The 20,748-nt window shown below is 46.1% G+C and overlaps 2 protein-coding genes across 6 annotated transcripts in view; one reads left to right on the top strand and one right to left on the bottom strand.

Moving 5' to 3' along the window:
- setd5 (SET domain containing 5) overlaps positions 1-7,301 on the top strand; it is a 41,221-nt gene extending 33,920 nt beyond the window's left edge. For all 4 annotated transcript variants that reach the window (XM_080460772.1, XM_080460770.1, XM_080460771.1 and 1 more), the window contains exons 20-24: positions 51-524; positions 2,976-3,229; positions 3,318-3,439; positions 3,513-3,586; positions 5,345-7,301. In XM_080460772.1, coding sequence (XP_080316898.1) covers positions 51-524; positions 2,976-3,229; positions 3,318-3,439; positions 3,513-3,586; positions 5,345-5,848 — 1,428 coding nt within the window. In that variant the 3' untranslated portion in view covers positions 5,849-7,301. The remainder of the gene's footprint in view (positions 1-50; positions 525-2,975; positions 3,230-3,317; positions 3,440-3,512; positions 3,587-5,344) is intronic.
- Positions 7,302-11,412: 4,111 nt separating this feature from the next.
- The window catches only part of lhfpl4a (LHFPL tetraspan subfamily member 4a), a 13,178-nt gene continuing 3,842 nt past the window's right edge, over positions 11,413-20,748 (bottom strand). The window contains exons 2-4 of one of the 2 annotated variants that reach the window (XM_080461793.1): positions 17,564-17,800; positions 16,662-16,729; positions 11,413-14,454 (exon numbers count right to left, since the gene is read on the bottom strand). In XM_080461793.1, the coding sequence (XP_080317919.1) occupies positions 14,401-14,454; positions 16,662-16,729; positions 17,564-17,800 (359 nt within the window). In that variant the 3' untranslated portion in view covers positions 11,413-14,400. Of the gene's footprint in view, positions 14,455-16,647; positions 16,730-17,563; positions 17,801-20,748 lie in introns of both variants that reach the window. The other variant, XM_080461792.1, reaches the window with a different exon arrangement.

Raw genomic sequence — 20,748 nt, 5'->3', positions numbered from 1 at the left:
TTCACCTTAGTGTCTGCCCCTCACCCTCCTCTTGCTCTGTTCTCATGCAGCCGTGCATTCAGAGCGACGTGGACTCCTCTCGGCCTCAGTTCCCAGACCTGTCGCTGCCCTCCAGTCTGGAGAGTCCTCTGGCCTTGACCTCAGATGACTTCTCTTTTCCTGGATGTGCTTCAGGTCAAGATTCCCAAGGCCCGTCATCTGTAGGGACCAATTCTATAAACCCTTCTTTGGACCTAAACCCCCCTAACAGGGAGCAGGCCTTCAGGACAGAGTTCAACCTCATATACACCTGTTCGCCCCTCAACGCAAACCTGGGGAACCCCGTCGCCGCAGACCGCCGCCCATCCCAGTCAGAGGGGGGCTTTTCGCCTGCAGAGTCCTTCCACAGCTCCATCAGTGGCCAGGGGCTGCTTGGAGACACGGGCCCTGGGTCCATGTCACCGTATGGGGAGCCTCATTATGGAGGAGGCTACCCAGACAGTGGTACACCTCCACACACCAGCAACCCACCACAGAAGAAGAAGGCAAGTTCTCCTCAGTGCTCTTGGTGATTGTTCTTTGCGAATCATCAGCTTCCAGTTTGATAAAGTGAAACCTCATGATAAGCAGTTATTTCCCTTTCTCTGTGTTTCACATTGACTTTAATCCTGAATAAATCAGTTGGTCTCTCGTGTTGCTTTGTCCAATTCAACACACCAGGTACTCGGGGGGCAATATTATTCATGGTTATGTGTGTATATCTGAAATGATTTCGACTCTCTAGCTTTGACCCTTCCTCTCCTCTTCCTCAGTACCCTCCCTCTCCCTCATTGCTCTATGACACTCTTTGCCAAGTCTCTCTTCCACTTTTCTTCCAAGGCAGAGGGCCAACCAGCATACCATTAGTCTGCTGACAGGAAAGCCAGATTACCAGGCTATAGCTGTAAGAAGTGAATACAAGCCAGTACAAAATATGGTGAATATTCTCCCTACAACTACATCTTTAGAAGTGTGCATGTAAATATTGTTTCTTTGCATCTGCATACGACACACCCACACCATGCTCCGACATCTCCTCCCCTGAACCGGCATCCAGTCAGAACACTGCTGTTCAGAGAAAGAAGTTTTTACCTCATCACAGTCCTACTCATCAAAGTGTGTGAAGGTCCATCCATTGATCTTATCTCACCAGGTCGATGGTTCATGAAATGTCATGATGGTGTCGGGATGAAGCCCAGATATCTTTACTCCCTGGCTCCTTGCGGTAGCCAGGCTTAAAGCTCCCTCCTCACAGCCCCACGTGTCTAACAGACAATTCAACCAGAATTTTTGGCACTGAAAACTAAAGCACGTGTCCACATTGAATGAAACCTTGGGTTTGTCTTGAGAGTAATTCCTCTTCTGGATTCAGTGCTATCTTCCTGAGAGGTGGGGTCTTAAAGTCGACGTTTATCATCTGCAGTAGCAGGCAGAGTGCAGGTGACTCAGTTTAGGTGACAAGCTATCGAATGTCTCCTTTAAAGATTGTTTGCTGAGCAACAAAAACATATTCACATACTTCGGTCAAAGCTGCAGAGATCCACTACAGAGGGAGTCCAGAACCGCGGAGTTCAGATGTCTGAGGTTGTCACTGAACTGTTGGACTCTGCTTAGTGAGTCAGTTCTCAACGTATCAAATTATTGCATTATCAGAACAAAATACACTTTAGACTTGATGCCATAACCACCCAAACAATAATCACGGTGCTTTCTCTTGCTTCTCGACTTTAACTCAAAGAGAACATGTGGTGTGAGCAGCCACACTATTGAGGTTTATCATGCATTTTGGAGAAGGTGGTGACTAGTGTTGTTCAGGGTAGACACAGCAAGTAAAGTCTTCTGGAGCCATCAGTGAAACGGTCATCAGGCCTACAAACTCAAATACGACTGAATCCCTCTGTGATATTTGGCGCTCTGGACATTTTTGATCCTGACATTCTGATGACGGCACAGATGTTTGTCATCATCCTATTTAAGAGCCACCATACACATGTACAAGTCCACCACCTCGCCCACTGCTGGAGCCGACGCATCAGTCCAGCTGCCATCTTGGATGAGGACATTCTTCTCTTCTGTACATTCACTCCTTTGATGAGGGAACTCTTCACACAAATTCAAATGATTTGATCTCATTGAATTTGAAACACAATTTCACCTTGTACTGTGTGAGTGAGAGAGAGATTTATCTTTCTCTTATACCACACTCATTAGAAATGACCAAAAACTGGATCATGACTGCACATCTGTTATTTGTTACTGACCAAACTAGGTGAAGAAAGTGTTCATATGAATGAATGTACTGGAGAGGAGAGTCCTCCTCCAAGATGGCTGCCATGCTGACACATCAGCTCCAGCGGCCAGTGAGGCGTCTCTTTATATGTCGTCGGTGTACGTACTTGTATATGTGTACGAGAGCCACCATGTCAGTGTGTGACTGTGTGGTCATCATCCCCCCCCGCCACCTCAGTGTGCCCCCCTCCCCCATGTTCCCTCCGTCTGTCCCGGTGACATGAGGCTGGGCTCAGCGCTCTCATCTTCATTGGTAGTTGTGGAGGTGTGTGTGTGTGTGCTCGTGGATGAGTGTCGGTGGTGTTGTTTCAGTGTGGTTGCATCATGGTGCAGTTCATTGACAGTTGCCTGCTCGTTCATCAAAGCCTCAGACGCTGTCTGATACTAACCGTGCGCTGCCAGCACACTCAGCGATGTGCAGTACAGTTAAAACTCTGGGACGTGAGCAGAGCTCATTCTCATGGTGATTCAGGTGTTTTGTTTTTTTGTTTTTCTTCAGTTGTAGTTACTGTACGAAGGTGAGTCCTCTGGTGTGGTGCATGCAGTCTGCTCATCACTCAGTGGAGTTTTGGTGAATGATGTGACTAAGTCGGCGTCTCGGCTTCAATTGGTGTCACTTGTCCAGACGCTGCCGTTCAATAAGCTCCGCCCTCCCTCTGCCACTTCAGGTGTCTTTGCTGGAGTACCGTAAGAGGAAGCAGAGCAGCAGCCGCGACCCGGAGCCGGCCAGCGGTGCCTCCGCCCAGTCCGGCTGCCTCTTCAGTAAGGACTCCCCCCACCCCCACCCACACATGCACCTCCCCGCCTCCCCGCACAGCTCCTTCTCCTCCTCCATGGCGCACACTGCTTCCGCCCTGCAGATAGAGGAGGTCAGTCCTCCGGAGCAGCCGGGCCTGCCCCCTCAGGCCAGCAACAACCAGTGGTGAGCGGCGCTGTGGCCTCCATGTCACACATCTTCAGCTGTTTCCAGTCTCCTGTCCAGCAGATAAACACTGTGTGTGTTTCTCAAGGATGGTCCCCACCACTGTGGAACGTCTGAGGGAAGGCCAGGGCGTTCTGGAGCGAGTCCTGAGGAGCATCAAGATGGAGCGCATCTACCAGAGGAGCGACGGCTCCACTGACAAGGATTCAGGTGTGAAGCAGCACAAGTGGAGTGTGTAGTGGACTGTACACGTTGGAGTCCAACCTGCTCTCTGTGTTCTCAGATGCAGATCGCTACGAGATGGCTTCTCCCATGAAGAGTCCACACAGTTACAGTCCGTCGGTGTACTCGCACCAGGTAACCCAACCACACCTCATCACACTCGCTGTGTTCAAAGCCACAGTACAAACTCCATCTGAAGACTTATTTTTATGTTTATTCAAGCTTATTTCAAGGTTGTTTGGAAAATGTGTCCGTCTATAAAGGTTCCCCAGCTCACGTGCTGAACAACATGAAGGATTATAGAGTCTGTCCAGTGGGGGATGGTTGATAGTTGGCTCAATATAAAATGTTGCCCCGCTCTCATTCTCACCAGGTTCACATTACATCTCCAGACCCCCGAGGGGACACAGGGGCTCTTAAAGTGATGAAGGATGAGGTTTTATCAAAATGTATGTCCATTGCAACTAATTCAGTGATTTAAATTTCCTCTCCCAGAATCCCCATGGGAAAAATTTAATATTTAGGACCCTGTTTTAGTTGATGTTCATCTCTAATACGTTGTCAATACCGTTCTGAAGGAAAATCCTCATTGCACTCATAAAAACATTTAAATTTAGCTAACACCTACCCGGGTTTGTTGACGTCTTGCTGTCACAAAATGCCCGAAGATTCCAGAGGCCAGATCCCGTTTGTACGCAAGATGATCATTTTCACAACATTTGAGACTATTCTCGTGGCTTGAAGACTCTTCTTCTTCTCCTTTGAGAAAGTCTGGATTTTTTTCTGACTGAATCAGTCAAATGTTGATATTTTCGCTTGAGTTGTCGCAACGCCATCTTTGATATCCCAGAAACCCTTGCGGCAGGTTTCTCAAGAGGACGTCAGTTGGTGAAACATAAACCGAGTTTGATGGCTACAAATCTCGGTTTATTTGTAAACTTATTTGGACAACTGCTGGTTGAAAATTTGTGGAAATGAGTGGTAATTGTCTTATTTTTGTGTATTCATTTATTCTCTGTGCAGAAGTGAGACCTTTTATGGGAAGTACATTTTAAAGATTTATTTTTTCTACTCGAGTAATTTTTAGTTGTTTTAACAAAAATAGATCACTTTTTCTCTCCATGTATTTCTTCTACTCTGGTCTCATCAATAATAAAATGAAAATAAAATCATTGCCACATGGTGTAAAAACTAAGGATGCACCAATACTGATACCAGTATCGGGTCACGACAACCTTCCGCCTTATGCCGCTCCCTCCACTCCAGCAGGACGTACGGACCTGTTAGAATAGAACAAATTAGTTTCTCTTTGGAAAAAATCTGATAAATATGTGGCAGAGACCCGTTCAATAAACCACTGGTAAACAAATTAAGTAATATAGTTATACTTTTGTTTGTTTGTATGTTTTTTAATATGTTAAAACGTCAGGAAAACTCCACAGTGAATATTTAAGTGCGAGTTACATTTTCTCTGAAAACAAAACATTTTGAAAACAACTGTAATGTCATTTAAAAGGTACTCGTAGTGGTATTCGGCATCGTAACTAAGAAACTAAAGGAATTGTGGTGGTATGGATGTCTTCCTGATGAAAACCATTGTGATGAGATTTCGGCCTGAAGCAGGTGAAGATGAGAGAAGTGTCAGAAGGACTGATGTGGAGTGTTGCTGTCTTGTGATCTGACTGATGCTCATATGAGATCAAATCTGATCAATGATACAGACGAGTGCTTCTCAGGGGAAGTCACATGACCAAGAAGTCATAACCAGGTCGTCAACATTCGACTCTTTCTGGAATAAAACCCTGCGAGGGGAGAACCTCATGGTTTATATCTAGTCACACTTTACCATTGTTAATTAATTGTGTGTATGTGTGTGTGTGTGTGTGTGTTCAGTCCTCAGACGGCCCCCGGCAGACCGACAGCCCCTCGTTCCTCCAGCAGACCTCCACGTCTCCATTCCCAGGTTCCTACAGTCCGTCATCAGGCCACAGCTTCTACCCCCGCCTCTCCTCCCACCCAGGACTGCCCCAGGATCACCCCCAGACTGCCTATCTGAGCCCCGCCCCCACGGCGTCCTCGGACTCCAGGCCAGCGGGGGGCGCTCCACACCAGCAGAGCGGTAACGTGGACGGAGGCCTTGCCCACTGCAGCAGCCAATTAAAAGTCAGCCTTTTGAACAGCGCCCCGGCCCCGCCCCCCAGGGCACACGGCCAGACTAAGACAGAGCCGGGGGTCCCGGCGAGTCGAGGGGTGAAGGGGGGCAGCCCGGGGCAGGCGGCGCCGCAGGCCGGCTCCCGGCTGCTGTCGGCCCCCACAACAACACACTACCCCCAGCGCCAGTTCCAGCACCCCCCCCTGCAGGGGCCCGGGGTCCGGACTCAGTCAGGAAGCTTTTAGGACTTGTTCTCCAGCGTATGTGTGAGTGTGGGTGTGTATGGACAACGAGGAGGAGGAGGAGGAGGAAGAAGACACATGTACAGAACCAAGAGAAGCTCGGACTTCTTCACACTTTAATTTTTTCTTTATTTTCTGAATAAAACAAAAAGATGGCGCTCTGCACAAAGATGGTCACTGACTTATAAACTTCACACAATCAATGGAAAACCAGGCAGGAATCATGTGTATGCTCAAATTGCCCCCAGAGATGGAACGAACACACACACACATACACACACACGTACTGTCACCATCTCCAGGTTAAAACTGAATTTGACAGAAATTTGTATTTTATTTTCTTTTTTTCTTTTTAATGTTTTCTTCTCAGCAGCACTTGAACTCGGGTGTTTGTCTGAGTGCTGCAGTAGAGTTTGGAGGTGTGTGTGTGTGTGTGTGTTTGGGTGTGTGTGTCCCTGGAATCACATCATTCCTCACATCAGCAGCGTCACGCCACATGAAAACAGCTCACGTCTCCTCCAGCTTCGCCTTGTTCTCACATTATGACGACCCCACTGTACAAATCCAACATTGTGCTTGAGAAGTGCGGGTCTTAAGATTCATGGTGCTGCATTCTTTTGTTTTTCTTTCTTTTCTCTCCAATAAATCTAAACACCCCCCACACACACCCCTCACGTGGCTGCGTTCATCCTGTCGTGATGTCGTTGGTGAAGTGGTTGTGACGAGTCCGGGGACGGTTTGTGGTCGCGCTTCATTCCATGTGACGTAGAGGCGCCGGGCGCCGGCCTCTCCACAGGAAGCTGCTACGTTCTGAGCTGTGTTTCCACACAGTGCTGTATTTTTCTATTCTCCTGTGAAGTCTTCACAAACTGACGCGTGGAGCCTCACGCCGCCCTCCATGTTTCCTCTCAGACTCTGATTCAGGACCGCACGCGGGGGGGTTCCTTCAAGAACGAGGGACAGGGCCTCCACCCCCCCACCCCCACTAACACTTTACATGAATGTTTTACAGATGATTTAAAGAGTTATGACCCAAAATTAACCAGCACCTTAAAGTGAGAGAGAGAGAGAGAGAGAGAGTGACAGCATAAACGACACAATAGGACATTATGAGTATGTGTACTTGTATAGAAAGAAATGTGATATAGACTTGTATGGAGAAATATAGTACACTGAATATATGGCATGATATTTTTGTTCTGTCAGATGGTTGGAAGCTGATTGTTGGTTCCGTTCTGAGTCCCCCGGCCCCCAAAAAAACAGACGCTGCATTCTCTCCGTGTTGTTCTGTAAAACATCATAATGTTGCTTTTGTCTAATTTTTACACGGATCATAGTAGAAACTATTTCAATTGTTCCTCCCAAGAGATTTAAGAAGCAAGAGCTGTAATGCATTTTGATAATAAAAATAATCACAATGGTATTGGATTTTGAAAACTGCCACTGTGACGTGTCTTTTCACACCGTGTCGTTTGTCTCCACAGTCCATAGCTACACCCGAGTGGATGATGGGATGGAGGAGACCTGCTCCGCCTCCTTCATCCCATCATCAGCTTCATCTAACTTCTCCAGTCTGCTCAGGAAACGCAGCTCACTTAAGACGGGCTGTGAACGGTTTCCTGATAGTTCACTTTCTCTTCCTCTAACACCAAATAGAACTCAGCCATTTCAGAGGAAAAACTACCAGTTGCACTTGGGCAGAGACGCTGGAAAGGAAAAACTTCAAGAGGAAGGAACCTGCAGAACCAGACTGGGGTGGAGACTTTCTGCTGTTCTGTTGGCATTAGGAGACGATGAGAGGAACTGGACGCAAGCACAGATTTCAACTGAAAAGACTCAAATAGATCAACTTGGAACAACTTTTTCTAGGATTTTAAAAATCAAAGGAAGGTTGGATGTCGGCCTGTAACTTGCTAAAACACCTGGGATTTTTAAAAAGAGGTTTAACAACAGCAAAATTAAAGGCTTGTGCTCCATAACATGTTATGAGAGATAGGTTGATCTGATCTCGTATTGATTACTAATCGGGGGGAAAATGTCTTTAAACAGTTTAGTTGGAATTGGAACTGACCTGCTGTTGGTTTAAATGAAGCCACATTTGAAGATAACTTGGAGACTCTGGGGTGGAAGCTGGATCACTAAAAATAAACTATTGACAAATCTGAAGGTGTGGTTGATCGGTCTGTGACAGCTTTGGGCAGTGAGTCTCTGATTTGACTTCTAAGAGTTAGAATAAAGTGAAGTTCACAAAATCATTACTGTCAGGCCGTAGTGCTGAAGAGAAATCTCGGGTTGTTCTTGTTTGGGAGGAATAGTTAGACCGAATCAAACCGATCCCCAACAGGCCAGGCTTCAAACCCTCTTCACATAGGCGACTAAAAGGCTCCAGACCAGGGACTGTGTGAGAAACGTGAAATACTCTGGACCAATGGACCGAACCTTGTGTGGTTAAGATTCATTCTTTAATCTCTTTTAAAAAAATGGGAAATTCATGTTTTGACAAGATGCGGCTTTTCAGAGTAAATATGGTGATTAAACAATGAAATTAGCTTCCGAAACACAATTTATTCATTCAAATTTGTTGAAATCTACAATTGAAATGTAAGAAAACACTGACCAGCAGTGAATCATCTTTGATGAGCTGTTTTATGGTTCAGTGGGAGAAATCTATTGTCTGTTGGATGTGAACCTTGTAGAAACCAGGAGGATGGAGCTGATGGGACGTTTGTTTCACATCACCGTGTTGCAGTAAATTAATCTTACTGTTGTTCCTGGACAGGGACACAATGTGTCCTACAGGAATCCTGTTTCCAGGTTAAAAAGAAGGTCAACTTAAGCCAGTGGCTCATATCCAAGTGACTGTTGTGGATGTAAAGAACTAAACAGGGGAAAGAATCACACTTTAGACTTTTCCACCGATTGTGTATTTCTTGGTTGTTTGATTACTTTCTCAGGCGGTCGTTTGATTTTATTTTTCTGTCACGTAACTTGTCATGCACTGTTGGGAGCATGGACACACAAAAATCTAAACAATAGGTTTGGGAATAGGTTGCTCCGAGTTTTATTGATTCGGCAAACCATTTTCAAAAAAATCGCAAAAAAATATAATTAAAAAAAAAGTCCTATACCAAGCAGATGGGAGAGGCACCTCATGGTCAAAGGGGATTAGCGTTAGTTGCCATGGAGATGTTGAGACCAAACGAGAGGCAGATGCACAACATTCCCTCTGTAATTTTCTAGGCAGATGTGGCATGGGATCCAGCATAGCACCACCACAACCTCACTGGTGGAGGAGCTTAACCACTTCTTCGCCCGCTTCGAGGTTGAGCCACCGGTGGGGTCCACACAGCAGCTGTCGTCCCCCCACAGCCAGACCTTCACCGTGCAGGAACAGGAAGTGAGGAAAGCCCTGAGGGCAGTGAACCCCCGAAAAGCTGCTGGACCTGACGGTGTGACAGGAAGGGTGCTGAGGGACTGTGCTGACCAACTGGCTGGGGTTTTCACCAGCATCTTTACTCAGCCCCTCTCCCAGTACTCCATCCCACCCTGCTTAAGGTCCTCCACCATCATTCCTCTACCAAAAAAAGAACAGTATCAGCAGCCTCAATGACTACCGGCCAGTAGCATCATGAAGTGCTTCGAGAAACTGGTCCGGAGTCACAAACATCATGCCTGCCACCCACACTCGACCCCCACCAATTTGCCTACAGAGCCAAGTGGTCCACAGAGGACGCCATCGCCACCACTCTGCACACCACACTGACCCACCTGGAACAGCGGAGGAGCTACGTGAGGCTGCGCTTCTTGGACTTAAGCTCGGCTTTCAACACCATCATCTCGAGCAGACTGGTCAGCAAGCTGGGGGGCCTGGGTCTCCCCCACAACATCTGTACCTGGATTATGGACTTCCTGACGGACCCCAGAGGGTGAGAGGAGGACACCACCTGTCCTCAGCACTGAGCACCAGCATCGGTTCCCCACAAGGCTGTGTGCTAAGCCTACTCTACACCCTCTACACCATTGACTGCACCATTGACTGCACCCCCACCCACCCAAGCAGCACCATCATTAAGTTTGCGGATGATACCACGGTGGTGAGGCTCATCTCAGGAGTAGACGAGGCTACTTACAGGGTGGAGGTGGAGAGTCAGGCTGGAGCACCACCAACAACCTCATCCTGAACACCTCCAAGTGGAAGAAATTGATGGTCGACTTCACGAGGTGTAAATCGGACATTCAGCTAATTACCATAAATGGGGAACGGGTGGAGATGGTGTCAGACTTTCAGTTCCTGTGCATCCACATCAGTGAGGACCTAAGCTGGACTGTTAACGCCACTGCAATCCTGAAGAAGACACAACAGAGACTCTACTTCCTGAGGATCCTCAGGAAGAACAACCTCAAACCGGTGCTCTTGTGCTTCTACCGCTGCTCGGTGGAGTCGGTGCTGAGCTACGGCATCTCGCTGTGGTTCTCCAGCTGCACCACAGCAGACAGGAAGAGGCTCCAGAAGGTCATCACCACCACCCAGAAACTGGTCGGCTGCCCTCTCCCATCCCTGGGAGACATCTACAACACCCGCTGCCTCAGGAGAGCCCACAACATCCTCAGGGACTCCTCACACCCCGGTCATCACCTCTTTGAACTTCTGCCATCAGGGAGGCGTTTCAGAGCAATAAAGACTAAAACAAGCAGACTAAAAAACTCTTTCTTTTCCAGAGCTGTTGTTACCCTGAACGTCTCAAACACCAACAAACCCTGAACTGCTGTTTTATCCCCCGTCTTGTAAATACCCCCTGGGGACTCTACAGTTTTATATTATGTCTGCACTATTCCACTTATTTTTGCAGTTTTTAATTATCTTTGCACCTTCTGCTGTTTGCACTGTTTTTCTTACGAGAGCTGCTATTTTTAATTTCATTGTGCTTCAGAGAACAATGACAATAAAAGGAATTCTGATTCTGATTCTAGTGAGAGCAGAGAGGTCGCAGATCAGAATCTGACCTTTAAATATGGTGATAAATTAAAACATGTCGCCTCCAACAGCGTCTCAGCGATAAAATCAAGACTGTTGAATTGTGTCATTGTGCATCAGTCTTCTGATTACTTCCTGTTGTACAGATCTGTGAATGTGCGCTGTTGAACTCCCACAATCTGAGTAGTGGTGCTGAGGTTTCCAAACAGAGTCGATATACGATCTATAAAATAAAATGATCAGAGAGCGATCGATCTGAAACTCAGAACGTTTCCTCATACAGGACAGTCGTCATCTGTTTATTTTTTATTCTCTTAGTGTTGAGTCAAATTTAACTGATCTAGAATATTCCCAAGGTATTTATGATCAACCACGGTGTCTACTGTCTGGCTCTGAAAGTTTTAGGACTGTTGAGGAGCTTCAGTCTAAAATCAGTGCAGTTGATTTTCTCTTAGTTGAGCTGAAGAAAAGCAGGTTACATTATTTTACAGTGTGTTGTCAGAAAGCAGCGTGTGAAAATAATCACGGCTCATAGAAGCTCTACTACTTGTCAATGATTGATTCTGAAAAAGTCAATAAAACCACAACAAGAGATGTTTTCAATAATTTATTCAACAAAAATATCAAGTTCTGGAAAAAGAAGTTAACAATATATTTCCTGACAAAATCATTTCATATCATTAGAAAACAAAGAAATTGTGTTTAAGCTCTTAGGAGATTCTTTGTAAAAGTCTGCAAGTTCTTCTTTCACACACATTTTTTTCTTTAAACCAGGGGTGTCAAACATGTGGACCCACCAGAGGAGTTAACCCGGCCTCACCAGAACTTTCCACACTTTACAAACAAAGACAACACTAGCAGCGTCGTTTGAATCATAGAATCTGTTGTGCCAGATTCGACCACTAGGGGGCGCCCTGTTTCACAGTGAAGGCTGCAGAAACTGAAAGACTGTGTGAAGAAGGACACATTTCAATCTGCAAGAATGTTTGAGTTTGTTCATTCCATCTTTTATTTTAAAAAGCTGCATCAAACTGGACATTTTCAGTATTTTACTCGCTTTTGTTTTTTTTTGCACTGAACCTAAAGCAGCCCTCCGTCTTTAGAGGTCCGCAGGTCGTCTCACCGGTCGGTCCAGTTCCGATCAAACTGGGCCGTACGAGCGAGTTTGACACCCCTGATTTTCACACACAGCTGCGTCGTCTCCGCCCTGTTAGTTACAGTTACAGTCACAGTTACAGTTCCTTCAGCCGCAGCTGGCCGACAGACAGTCCATCACAGTTGCAGCAGGAATCAAACACCCACTCAGTCTTTGGGTTGTGGAAGTACAGGGAGGAGCTGGCAGGCACAGGGAGAACATGCAAACGTCACGCTGAGAGGCCAGAACGCCGCCCCAACAAACCTGCGGGAGCTTCAGTCAAACACGTCATGTAAAGTTTCTGAACGTGACTGAACAGAGACACCGAGACGTTCATGAGGACCTGAAATACCAGGAGACGTTCCTGAAGGACGGAAATAAAGAGACAAAGTCTCGAGTATGTTTGCTCTCGTGGGCTCGGTTCACAGAAATAACACTCTGACCTTCTCACATGCTTTTAGTTTAGTTTTCTAAGGGAGAAGTGACGGTAGACTGGAGCTTTATGAAGGAGACTGCAGAGGTCAAAGGTCAGGAGGGGGTCCAACCAGAACCAGCCCAGCAGGGAGTCGGGTCTGACCCGCAGGAGGACTCGCAGGAACTTATTCAAAAAGTGATCATTTGGGTTTTCAATGGAAGTAACTGTTCTTTCCAATTGATTGTCTGACAACGAAGATGGAATCGTGGGAGAATCCTTCATAAAACTCACTCAAATGGACTTTTAGCACGTTTCCAGGACGGCCGAGGTTTCAGTCACAAGCCCGCGACCACGATCGGACCTTGTTTGATATTTGGGGAGTCATGGCGGCAGCTGCGACCATGGCAGCTTAAACAAACCAATAGAAATGCAGTATGACGTGACGTAGTTATCCCGCAACACCGGAATGCTACCGAAAATACTACTACATGCTTACAAGTACTTACTTCAAGCCCTTTTTGGCGGCCATGTTCTCCTTTGTGGGGGATTTTTCTCAACATTCTGTTAGTTCTGTCCATGTTCTGTCCATGTTCTGTACATGTTCTGTCCATGTTCTGTCCAGAGAAGTTTTATTCTTGCGTAATCGTGTCGAGTTGGCACAGATTCAGCTCGTGCTAAAACCTTCATTTAAAGGGGTCATATTATGCATATTTAAGTTTCTAAAGGTTTTCCAACAGTAATAATTGTCCCCATTTCTGTGAATGATGTCCACAAGCGAAGACAGTCTGTCCTCTCTCTCCCTGGCTTGTTTCAGGTTTTAAAAAGTGTGTTGCTCCAACCAGCCAATCAGAAATCAAACCCTATATAGTGTCATCGGGGGTTTAGCCAATCCCAACCAAGGTAGACCCTCACTTTGACTCCTCCCATAATTAGGCAGCTCTGCTCTGGCACATGGCACCACGAGAGGAAGGACTTCTTCCTATTCCCAAGGTGGGCATGTGTCCAGCTCACACAGACACAGCAGATTCTGAATGCAGCTCCTATGATCCAATATTCAAATGAGGAAAATCAAGGAGAAACTAGAAACTTAGAATACAACGTGTTTGGACCAACAAGACCAGTTGAAAATGTTGAAAATCTGGATAATATGACTCCTTTAAACTTTCTCGTACAGTCGTGAGCAATGTGAAGGTTTTGACGACGCCGACGGAAAAAAAATGGCGCCGTTTGGAACCTTTAGAAAGAAAAGCTGAGACAATCTGACGCCGCCTTGTTCATCAGGAATCGTCTGAAGGGAACCACTGTGGGGATTTATCTCGTAAAGCATTACGGTAATTCTCATCTAGAGAACTCTTCTTTTTCTTTCGCTCTTATTTGAGAGATCTCAGCCTCCTGGTGTCGTCTGGTGCTGAACTCACTGGACTCACTGGACTCGCTGGACTCGCTGGCCAGAGGAGGCGCTGCTTCCTCCGGAGGAGGCTGCAGCTCCAGGTAGAATCCACACGTTCACTGCACACTAAATCATTCTGGAGGCGTGATATATGGATCAACCCTGTTTTTCTTGACTTCATTCACACGTTTGTTTTCATTTGGTCACTCCTGTGGTCAGACTCACTCATACAAATAGAAAGATCTTGAAAAAGGCTTCTAGGATTATAAACTTTTTCCACTTGATTCAGAAGCAGCACCTGTGTGCTATTATTTGCACTTTAAAATCTTATTTTCAAAGCAAAAGGTTGCTTTTGATTCACGCAATAAAAATATGTGTTTTTTTTTAATGAAACGTTGAGAGACAGGAGCGTCGTGTTCTACCAGTGGTTTTCATCCCAGAGTCTGAACTGATCCAGAACTTCAGTCCCACTTCTCGTCTTCCTCCAGGATCAGGATCAGAAAGCTGAAGGTTTTAGGAGAACTGGAGAAGAACGGACGGAAGGACAGAAGGACGGAAAGACGGCGAGACGGAGAGACGGAGAGAGACGGACCCGGATCAGTAAAACATCTCCTCCAGAAAGAGAAGATGCAAGAAGTTCTCAGTGGAACCGTGGGACTCCAAACCTGGGATCCCTGGTGTCCCGGATTTCAATCTGCAGAGAGAAAGAGAGAGCGAGAGAGAGAGAGAGAGAGAGAGAGAGAGAGAGAGAGGACAAAGAGAAAGAGAGAGAGGACAGAGAGAGAGAGAGAGAGAGAGAGAGAGAGAGAGAGAGAGAGAGAGAGAGAGAGAGGAAGGACAAAGAGAAAGAGAGAGAGGACAGAGAGAGAGAGAGAGAGAGAGAGAGAGAGAGAGAGGACAAAGAGAAAGAGAGAGGACAGAGAGAGAGAGAGAGAGAGAGAGAGAGAGAGAGAGAGAGAGAGAGAGAGAGAGAGAGAGGACAAAGAGAAAGAGAGAGAGGACAGAGAGAGAGAGAGAGAGAGAGAGAGAGAGAGAGAGAGAGAGAGAGGACAAAGAGAGAAAGAGAGAGAGGACGAGAGAGAGAGAGAGAGAAGAGAGAGAGAGAGACGAGAGAGAGAGAGAGAGAGAGAGAGAGGAGAGAGAGAGAGAGAGAGAGAGAGAGAAAGAGCGAGGACAAAGAGAGAGAGAGGACAAAGAGAAAGAGAGAGAGGACAGAGAGAGAGGACAGAGAAAGAGAAGAGAGAGAGAGAGAGAGGAGAGAGAGAGAGAGAGAGAGAGGACAGAGAGAGAGGACAGAGAAAGAGAAGAGAGAGAGAGAGAGAGAGAGAGAGAGAGAGAGAGAGAGAGAGAGAGAGAGAGAGAGAGAGAGATCCATTATATATGAATTTAAATATCAGTCAAAATATACAAATTCCAGCTCTTTTCTTGTTGCTTTGTTTCAGAGGAGCCGATATAAAATCAGTCTCTCTTATTAGTTGTTGGTCAAGCAGTTTTAAAGACGCTGTGAGGGTGAGTTTATGAAAACACGTTGCAGGAATCATGTTTCAGGCTTTTACTAACCGACAGAGAAAAAGTGTAACAGAGAAGATTCTCTTCTTTCTGCAGTTTTAGTTTCAGGTTTTAGTTGCAACAGAATAAAAAAGAGAAAATTGTGTCACAAACAGAGGATATGATCTTCCTACATTTCCCTCTATTTTACACCAGAAAGCCTCATTTACAAATGAACTGATTTTAAAATTCCCTTGTGAAAACACATTTCATAGATCTGTCATAATGGACTCGCTCTTCATTGTCGTAATTTATTCTTTTCTATATATTGTTATATATGCCTGTAATTTCACTCATTCCAAAGAAAACAGATAAAACCACGTCTGTGTTCACATCCTCTCAGGAGCAACACGTCTGAACGTCAGCGTGTGATTCTGTAAACAATACTTCTGCTATGATTCTTTAATATGCAGTATTACATTAACAGTTTGAAGGCATGAAAGTCCTTCTAGTGGAGGAGCCTCGTGCTGCACATGAGCTCGTTGGTCAAATGTCACGTTTCAAACATCCACATGTAAATATCTTTTCTCAAAACTTGAAAAACCTGGAAGAATGTAAACGACAGTCTCAGATCAACTTCTCATTTTGAATTGTGTCGTATTAAAGACAGAGTGCTTAACTTTCTAAATCTACGTTAAACAAATGATCATAAATTCATAAATATTAAAAATAGGTCCATTTCAACACGATCCGTTTTCTTCTGTGTGAAGCTCATATTTAGTTTTGGGATTTCATCGCATCAAAAGAAAAATAAAGAAAAGAGTTGAAATGGCTGGACTTTGAACTCTATTTGGTAAATGTTACTGTTCAATGTGAGAGTTTTGTCTGTGGGGTTGTTTTCTCTTTCCACCCAGTGAGCAGATCAGAAGCTGATGTGATGTTGCGCCGGAGGCGAGACAGAAAGGCTCTGACATATGAGTTAGTGTGAAGAGGAAAGGTCAGACCTGATGAGTCTCCTCTCCTCAGACGCCCTGCCTCCTCCCAGCCTGTGTGAAAGGGTTGAGCTCTTCTATTCCTTTCAACTTACTTCTCCTTTGCCATCATTGGACCTTTGAACTTTGAATTCCTCAGTTTTCCTTCCTGAACTTCTTACTCTACATATCTGTGGTGTCGCTTGTCAAACAGTCCTTCAGGTCTACGTCCCCAAGAAGAAAACCGTCTGGCTCAATCTGCTCAGTCGTTTCTCTCTTTTCGGACAAATTCTCATTCTGCTCATGATTTTCTTGAAGAACTGAAAGAGAAGCTCCGGGGGGAGAAGTGAAGGAGGGACGGTGACGTTTCCCCCAGAGACCAGAGGAGGACGCACAGACGTGCACATGCATGAGGACAACAACAAAACCTGCAGGATCTTACGCCGTCCATTCGGAGCGACGGTCCGACGCCCAGCTGGAGCTGCATGGAGGGAAACACAGAGAAAAATACTTTTTAACCTCTTATTCATTATCTTATTGACTGTACAGTAATTTTATTGGATATATGTACTCTGTGTGTGTGCGTGTGTGTGTGTGTGTGTGTGTGTGTGTGTGTGTGTGTGTGTGTGTGTGTGTGTGTGTGTGTGTGTGTGTGCGTGTGCATGTTTCCACAATAAGCAGCAAACGTATTTACTGCTTGGTTGTTTGATTCAGTACTTGAATTTACTGCCCCAGTATCTTTACGTATACAACAGAGAGCTGAGATGAACAGAACTCACCCTCGACACAGGAAAATCTGTAAGGAAAGAAAAACTCAGTGAGATAAAAGATAGAAAACAATGAAATCATCCAAAATATTGTAACATGGGAGTAGAGCAGTGGCTCTCAAAGAGAACTTCTTTTCTATTTGTTTTAGCTGAACAAGAACTCAAATGTTGTTTTAAGCACTTTTTCAGTTTTGACACTGGGATGGTCTGGACAATGCATCACAAAACACAACTTAACTAGAACCACACTCGGTAGAGGACAGACCAGTGGATTACAAGGTTATCTGATCCACCACACCACCCCATCGTCTGAAACGCTTCATGTTTTCACTGTTTGAATCTGAGGTACACACATTTTACAATTTTCATGTGACTCCCCCCCGACCTTTGACCCCAACCGCTAACCAGGGTAATGACATCACTGCATCATGTGGCATATCAGAGGGTAGGGAATTGAAAACGGAACATTCTGGCGTTGGTAAATACAGCGTTGCTGAAGACACGCTGACGAACACATAACCTTCACCCCAACGTTCATTGGCACAGGTAATAATCAAGTCTTCGGTCGGCTCTTCACCTTTATTCTGGCCCCTCAGCTCCTCCTGCAGGACGTCACTCTGCCGGTTGCCCAAAACAAAGGCCAGGAAGGAGAGGATGAGAGCGTCCAGGATGCCGATGATAGCCAGGATGTAGGCCCAGCGCACCGAGCAGTTGCCCAGGGCGTACCTGGCCGTGTCCTCGCCACACATGTCTCGAACCACCTCTGCATCCCATCCATGAGGAAAGATGACACAGCCCAGCAGCAGACAAAGAGCTGGAGAGCAGAGGGACGACAGGAGACCTCTGGTGAGCGAGCTGGTGGACATGGTGGACATGGTGGACATGGTGGACACGCCTCGTATGAAGGCTGACATGAAGGCTGTGTGAATGAAAAACTCACCTTCTGGAAGTTCAAATGACAATGAAGAAGAAGTGATAATGAGCAAACATGGTTGATGATAGAACTTTTTTCATAAAGAACAAAGAATAAATCCCTGTTGACTTACAAACAATCTAAATCCTTCTCTGAAGCTTCTGGTCTAAAGTACAACACAGGAATGTGAAGCAATGAGTCTTCCAGACTGTCCCGACTCCTCCCTATATACTGTAAGATGTCTGTTTAAAAAGAAACATGATATCTCTGCATTTAGAGAGCTAAAACTCCAACAAAAACAAAAACAAAAACAAACTCTGTCCCTCTAGTAAAACTTTATTGAGAACAAAAAATCCTATTTCAACATTTTGAGAAAATTTATTGAGATTTGAATTTTGGGACATATTGCCCAGTCCCCTGTCTCTCACACACACACACACACACACACACACACACACACACACACACACACACACACACACACACACACACACACACACACACACACACACACACACACACTAAGAAAGGACGCGAGGAGCCACTGGATGGAAAACTAGGCCGACAGAAGTAGATGAAGCAGAGACGAAGAGGCACAACGAGGGGAAGGAACTGAAGATGGAGAGACTCGGATGTATGGAGAAGGAGGAAGGGAGGCGAGAGGGGTTGCCATGGCAACTGGCTGTCCCTGCGAGGAGGCTGTAGAGGGGAGCAGCGCAGGAGAAATATAGACGAGCTCCTCCGCTCTCAGACATGAAGAAGTGCTGTGGATGGTCTGTGTGCTTCTGTCTGACGACACGCTGATGAGGGACACACACACACACACACACACACGCACACTCACGCACGCACGCACACACGCACGCACGCACACACACGCTCACACACACACGCAGCTCTACTATTTGATGACACACACACACGCACGCACGCGCGCACACACAAACACACAGCTCTACTATTTGATGACACACACACACGCACGCACGCGCGCACACACAAACACACACACACACACACAGCTCTGCTATTTGATGACACACACACACTCACACGCACGCACGCACGCACACACACACACACACACACTTCTGCTGGTGTTTGAAGGATCCTGTTTACAAGCAGGTGGCGGCGGCTCTTTTTTCTTTCTGACGAGTCTCAGGGTTCCTGCAGGTTGAAGAGGCGCTCGCTTCGCTTGCACACCTCCTACTACAACCGTACAGGCGTCTCCGGTACAACCAGCAGCCCTGTGTGAGGATTCACTACGCTGTGGATCAACCCAAAACCTGGAGGAAGGTTTGTGAGAGCCAAACCGCCCATGGTCCAGCAGATGTCCCAGAGTAACCAGACAGATGCTCTTTGTTTTCCCTCTCTGGCGGCACACACACTGCATGTCGTCGACCCAGAGTTTGCTTGGTTTATGCAAAGAAGCACAAGTACAATCTTCCAGTCACGTTGTATCAGTGCAGGTCAGGACACAGAATGCAGCGGTGTCAAAACAATGCAGGACTCTCCTGGAGGAGCAACCCTCCTAAAATAGCTGCTAACATTTTCATACGTGGAGTCTTTACGTAACGTTTGGATTCATGGGGACCGGTGGAGTGTGTGCCGAGTGCAGACAGAGCCGCTCGCTTGTGGATCATCAGCTGCCTCCCAGCAAAGCCCAAATTAGAAGCTGCGGTCAGCGTCGCAAATGTCTGAGGTCACTGAGAAAATAAATAATGAGGCTCATTAGAGCAAAATAACTCCGATCCTTTCAAACAAGATCTGTGCTCGCATCACCTCAGTTGTACCCTCGTTAGCAATGTGTGTGTGTGTGGGGGGGGGGGGGGGGGGGGGGGGGATTAACTGAACACACCCAACGTTTGTCTGCTCGGTTTTGTATGAAGACAATATTTCTACATTTCATGTCATATCAAACTGAAAATGGAACATTTCTGTAGGTGGAATCCAAAGTGAAATGTGGTTGAAGGACAGCTGCTGGTGTTGGGCAACATTTCTCAAAGTGACATGACGGTTTGGATCCAGCTGCTCCCACAATGCAGGCATGAAGAACAGTACCATTAAGGAAATGAATGACTTGATCTAACGTCACTGCTCTTAAAGTTTATGAGACATGAACAGTCACAAATGATTTTAGGAATTGTTTCAGATAAGTAAAAATTAAAAGTGAATGATAATAATTTAGTATTTAGGAGGAAAAAGTCAGGAGGATTGAAATGCAGAGGATAACAGAGATCCGGACTATCTGCGCTGCTCAGAATCAAACAGAACTTCTATGATGGAGAGTTAATGTTCCTCGTCTGCGTCAGGCTCTGGACGTCTGTCCTGGTGACTCTTTGAAAAGCTTGTCCAACGTGAGGGTGGAGTTGATTGGACATCGCTCGATCCCGTTTGAATCGCAGATTTAGCAGCTTTAATATCTGCTAACAGGTTTAGTTCTCCTGCGTCTGTTTGTGAACAGTAGATTTTGGGGGATTCCACTCAGATGATCAGAGTGATGCCAAAGGTTTTCAGAAAGATGCTGACAGCAGACGAACAGTTTGGATTTGAATGTTTGAATCTCTCTCACGAGCTTTACTCGTCTCTTAACAGAAGCCGATAATTATTCATGTCAAGGTTCGAGAAAACGTAGAAATTTAGCTCTCTGTTGTGAAGAATAAGGATTCAGGGTTTTGTTTTTTATCCTGTTTGGTTAAGAGAGTGTGAAACAAGCCAGCAGCTGGACGCTGGGGGGCTATGAAGGGGTCAAACAGACTCACCCTGAGATACTGGCTTCAGCTCCAGACCTCCACTGACCTAATGGCTGCCGACAAAAACAACGTGTGGAATTTTGGGAAAATCTGAAG

Source organism: Lipophrys pholis (genome assembly GCF_963383615.2).
Source record: "Lipophrys pholis genome assembly, chromosome: 4".
Classification (NCBI taxonomy): Eukaryota; Metazoa; Chordata; class Actinopteri; order Blenniiformes; family Blenniidae; genus Lipophrys; species Lipophrys pholis.
The sequence above is the reverse complement of the archived record's forward strand: the minus strand, read 5'-3'. Positions and strand labels throughout refer to the sequence as shown.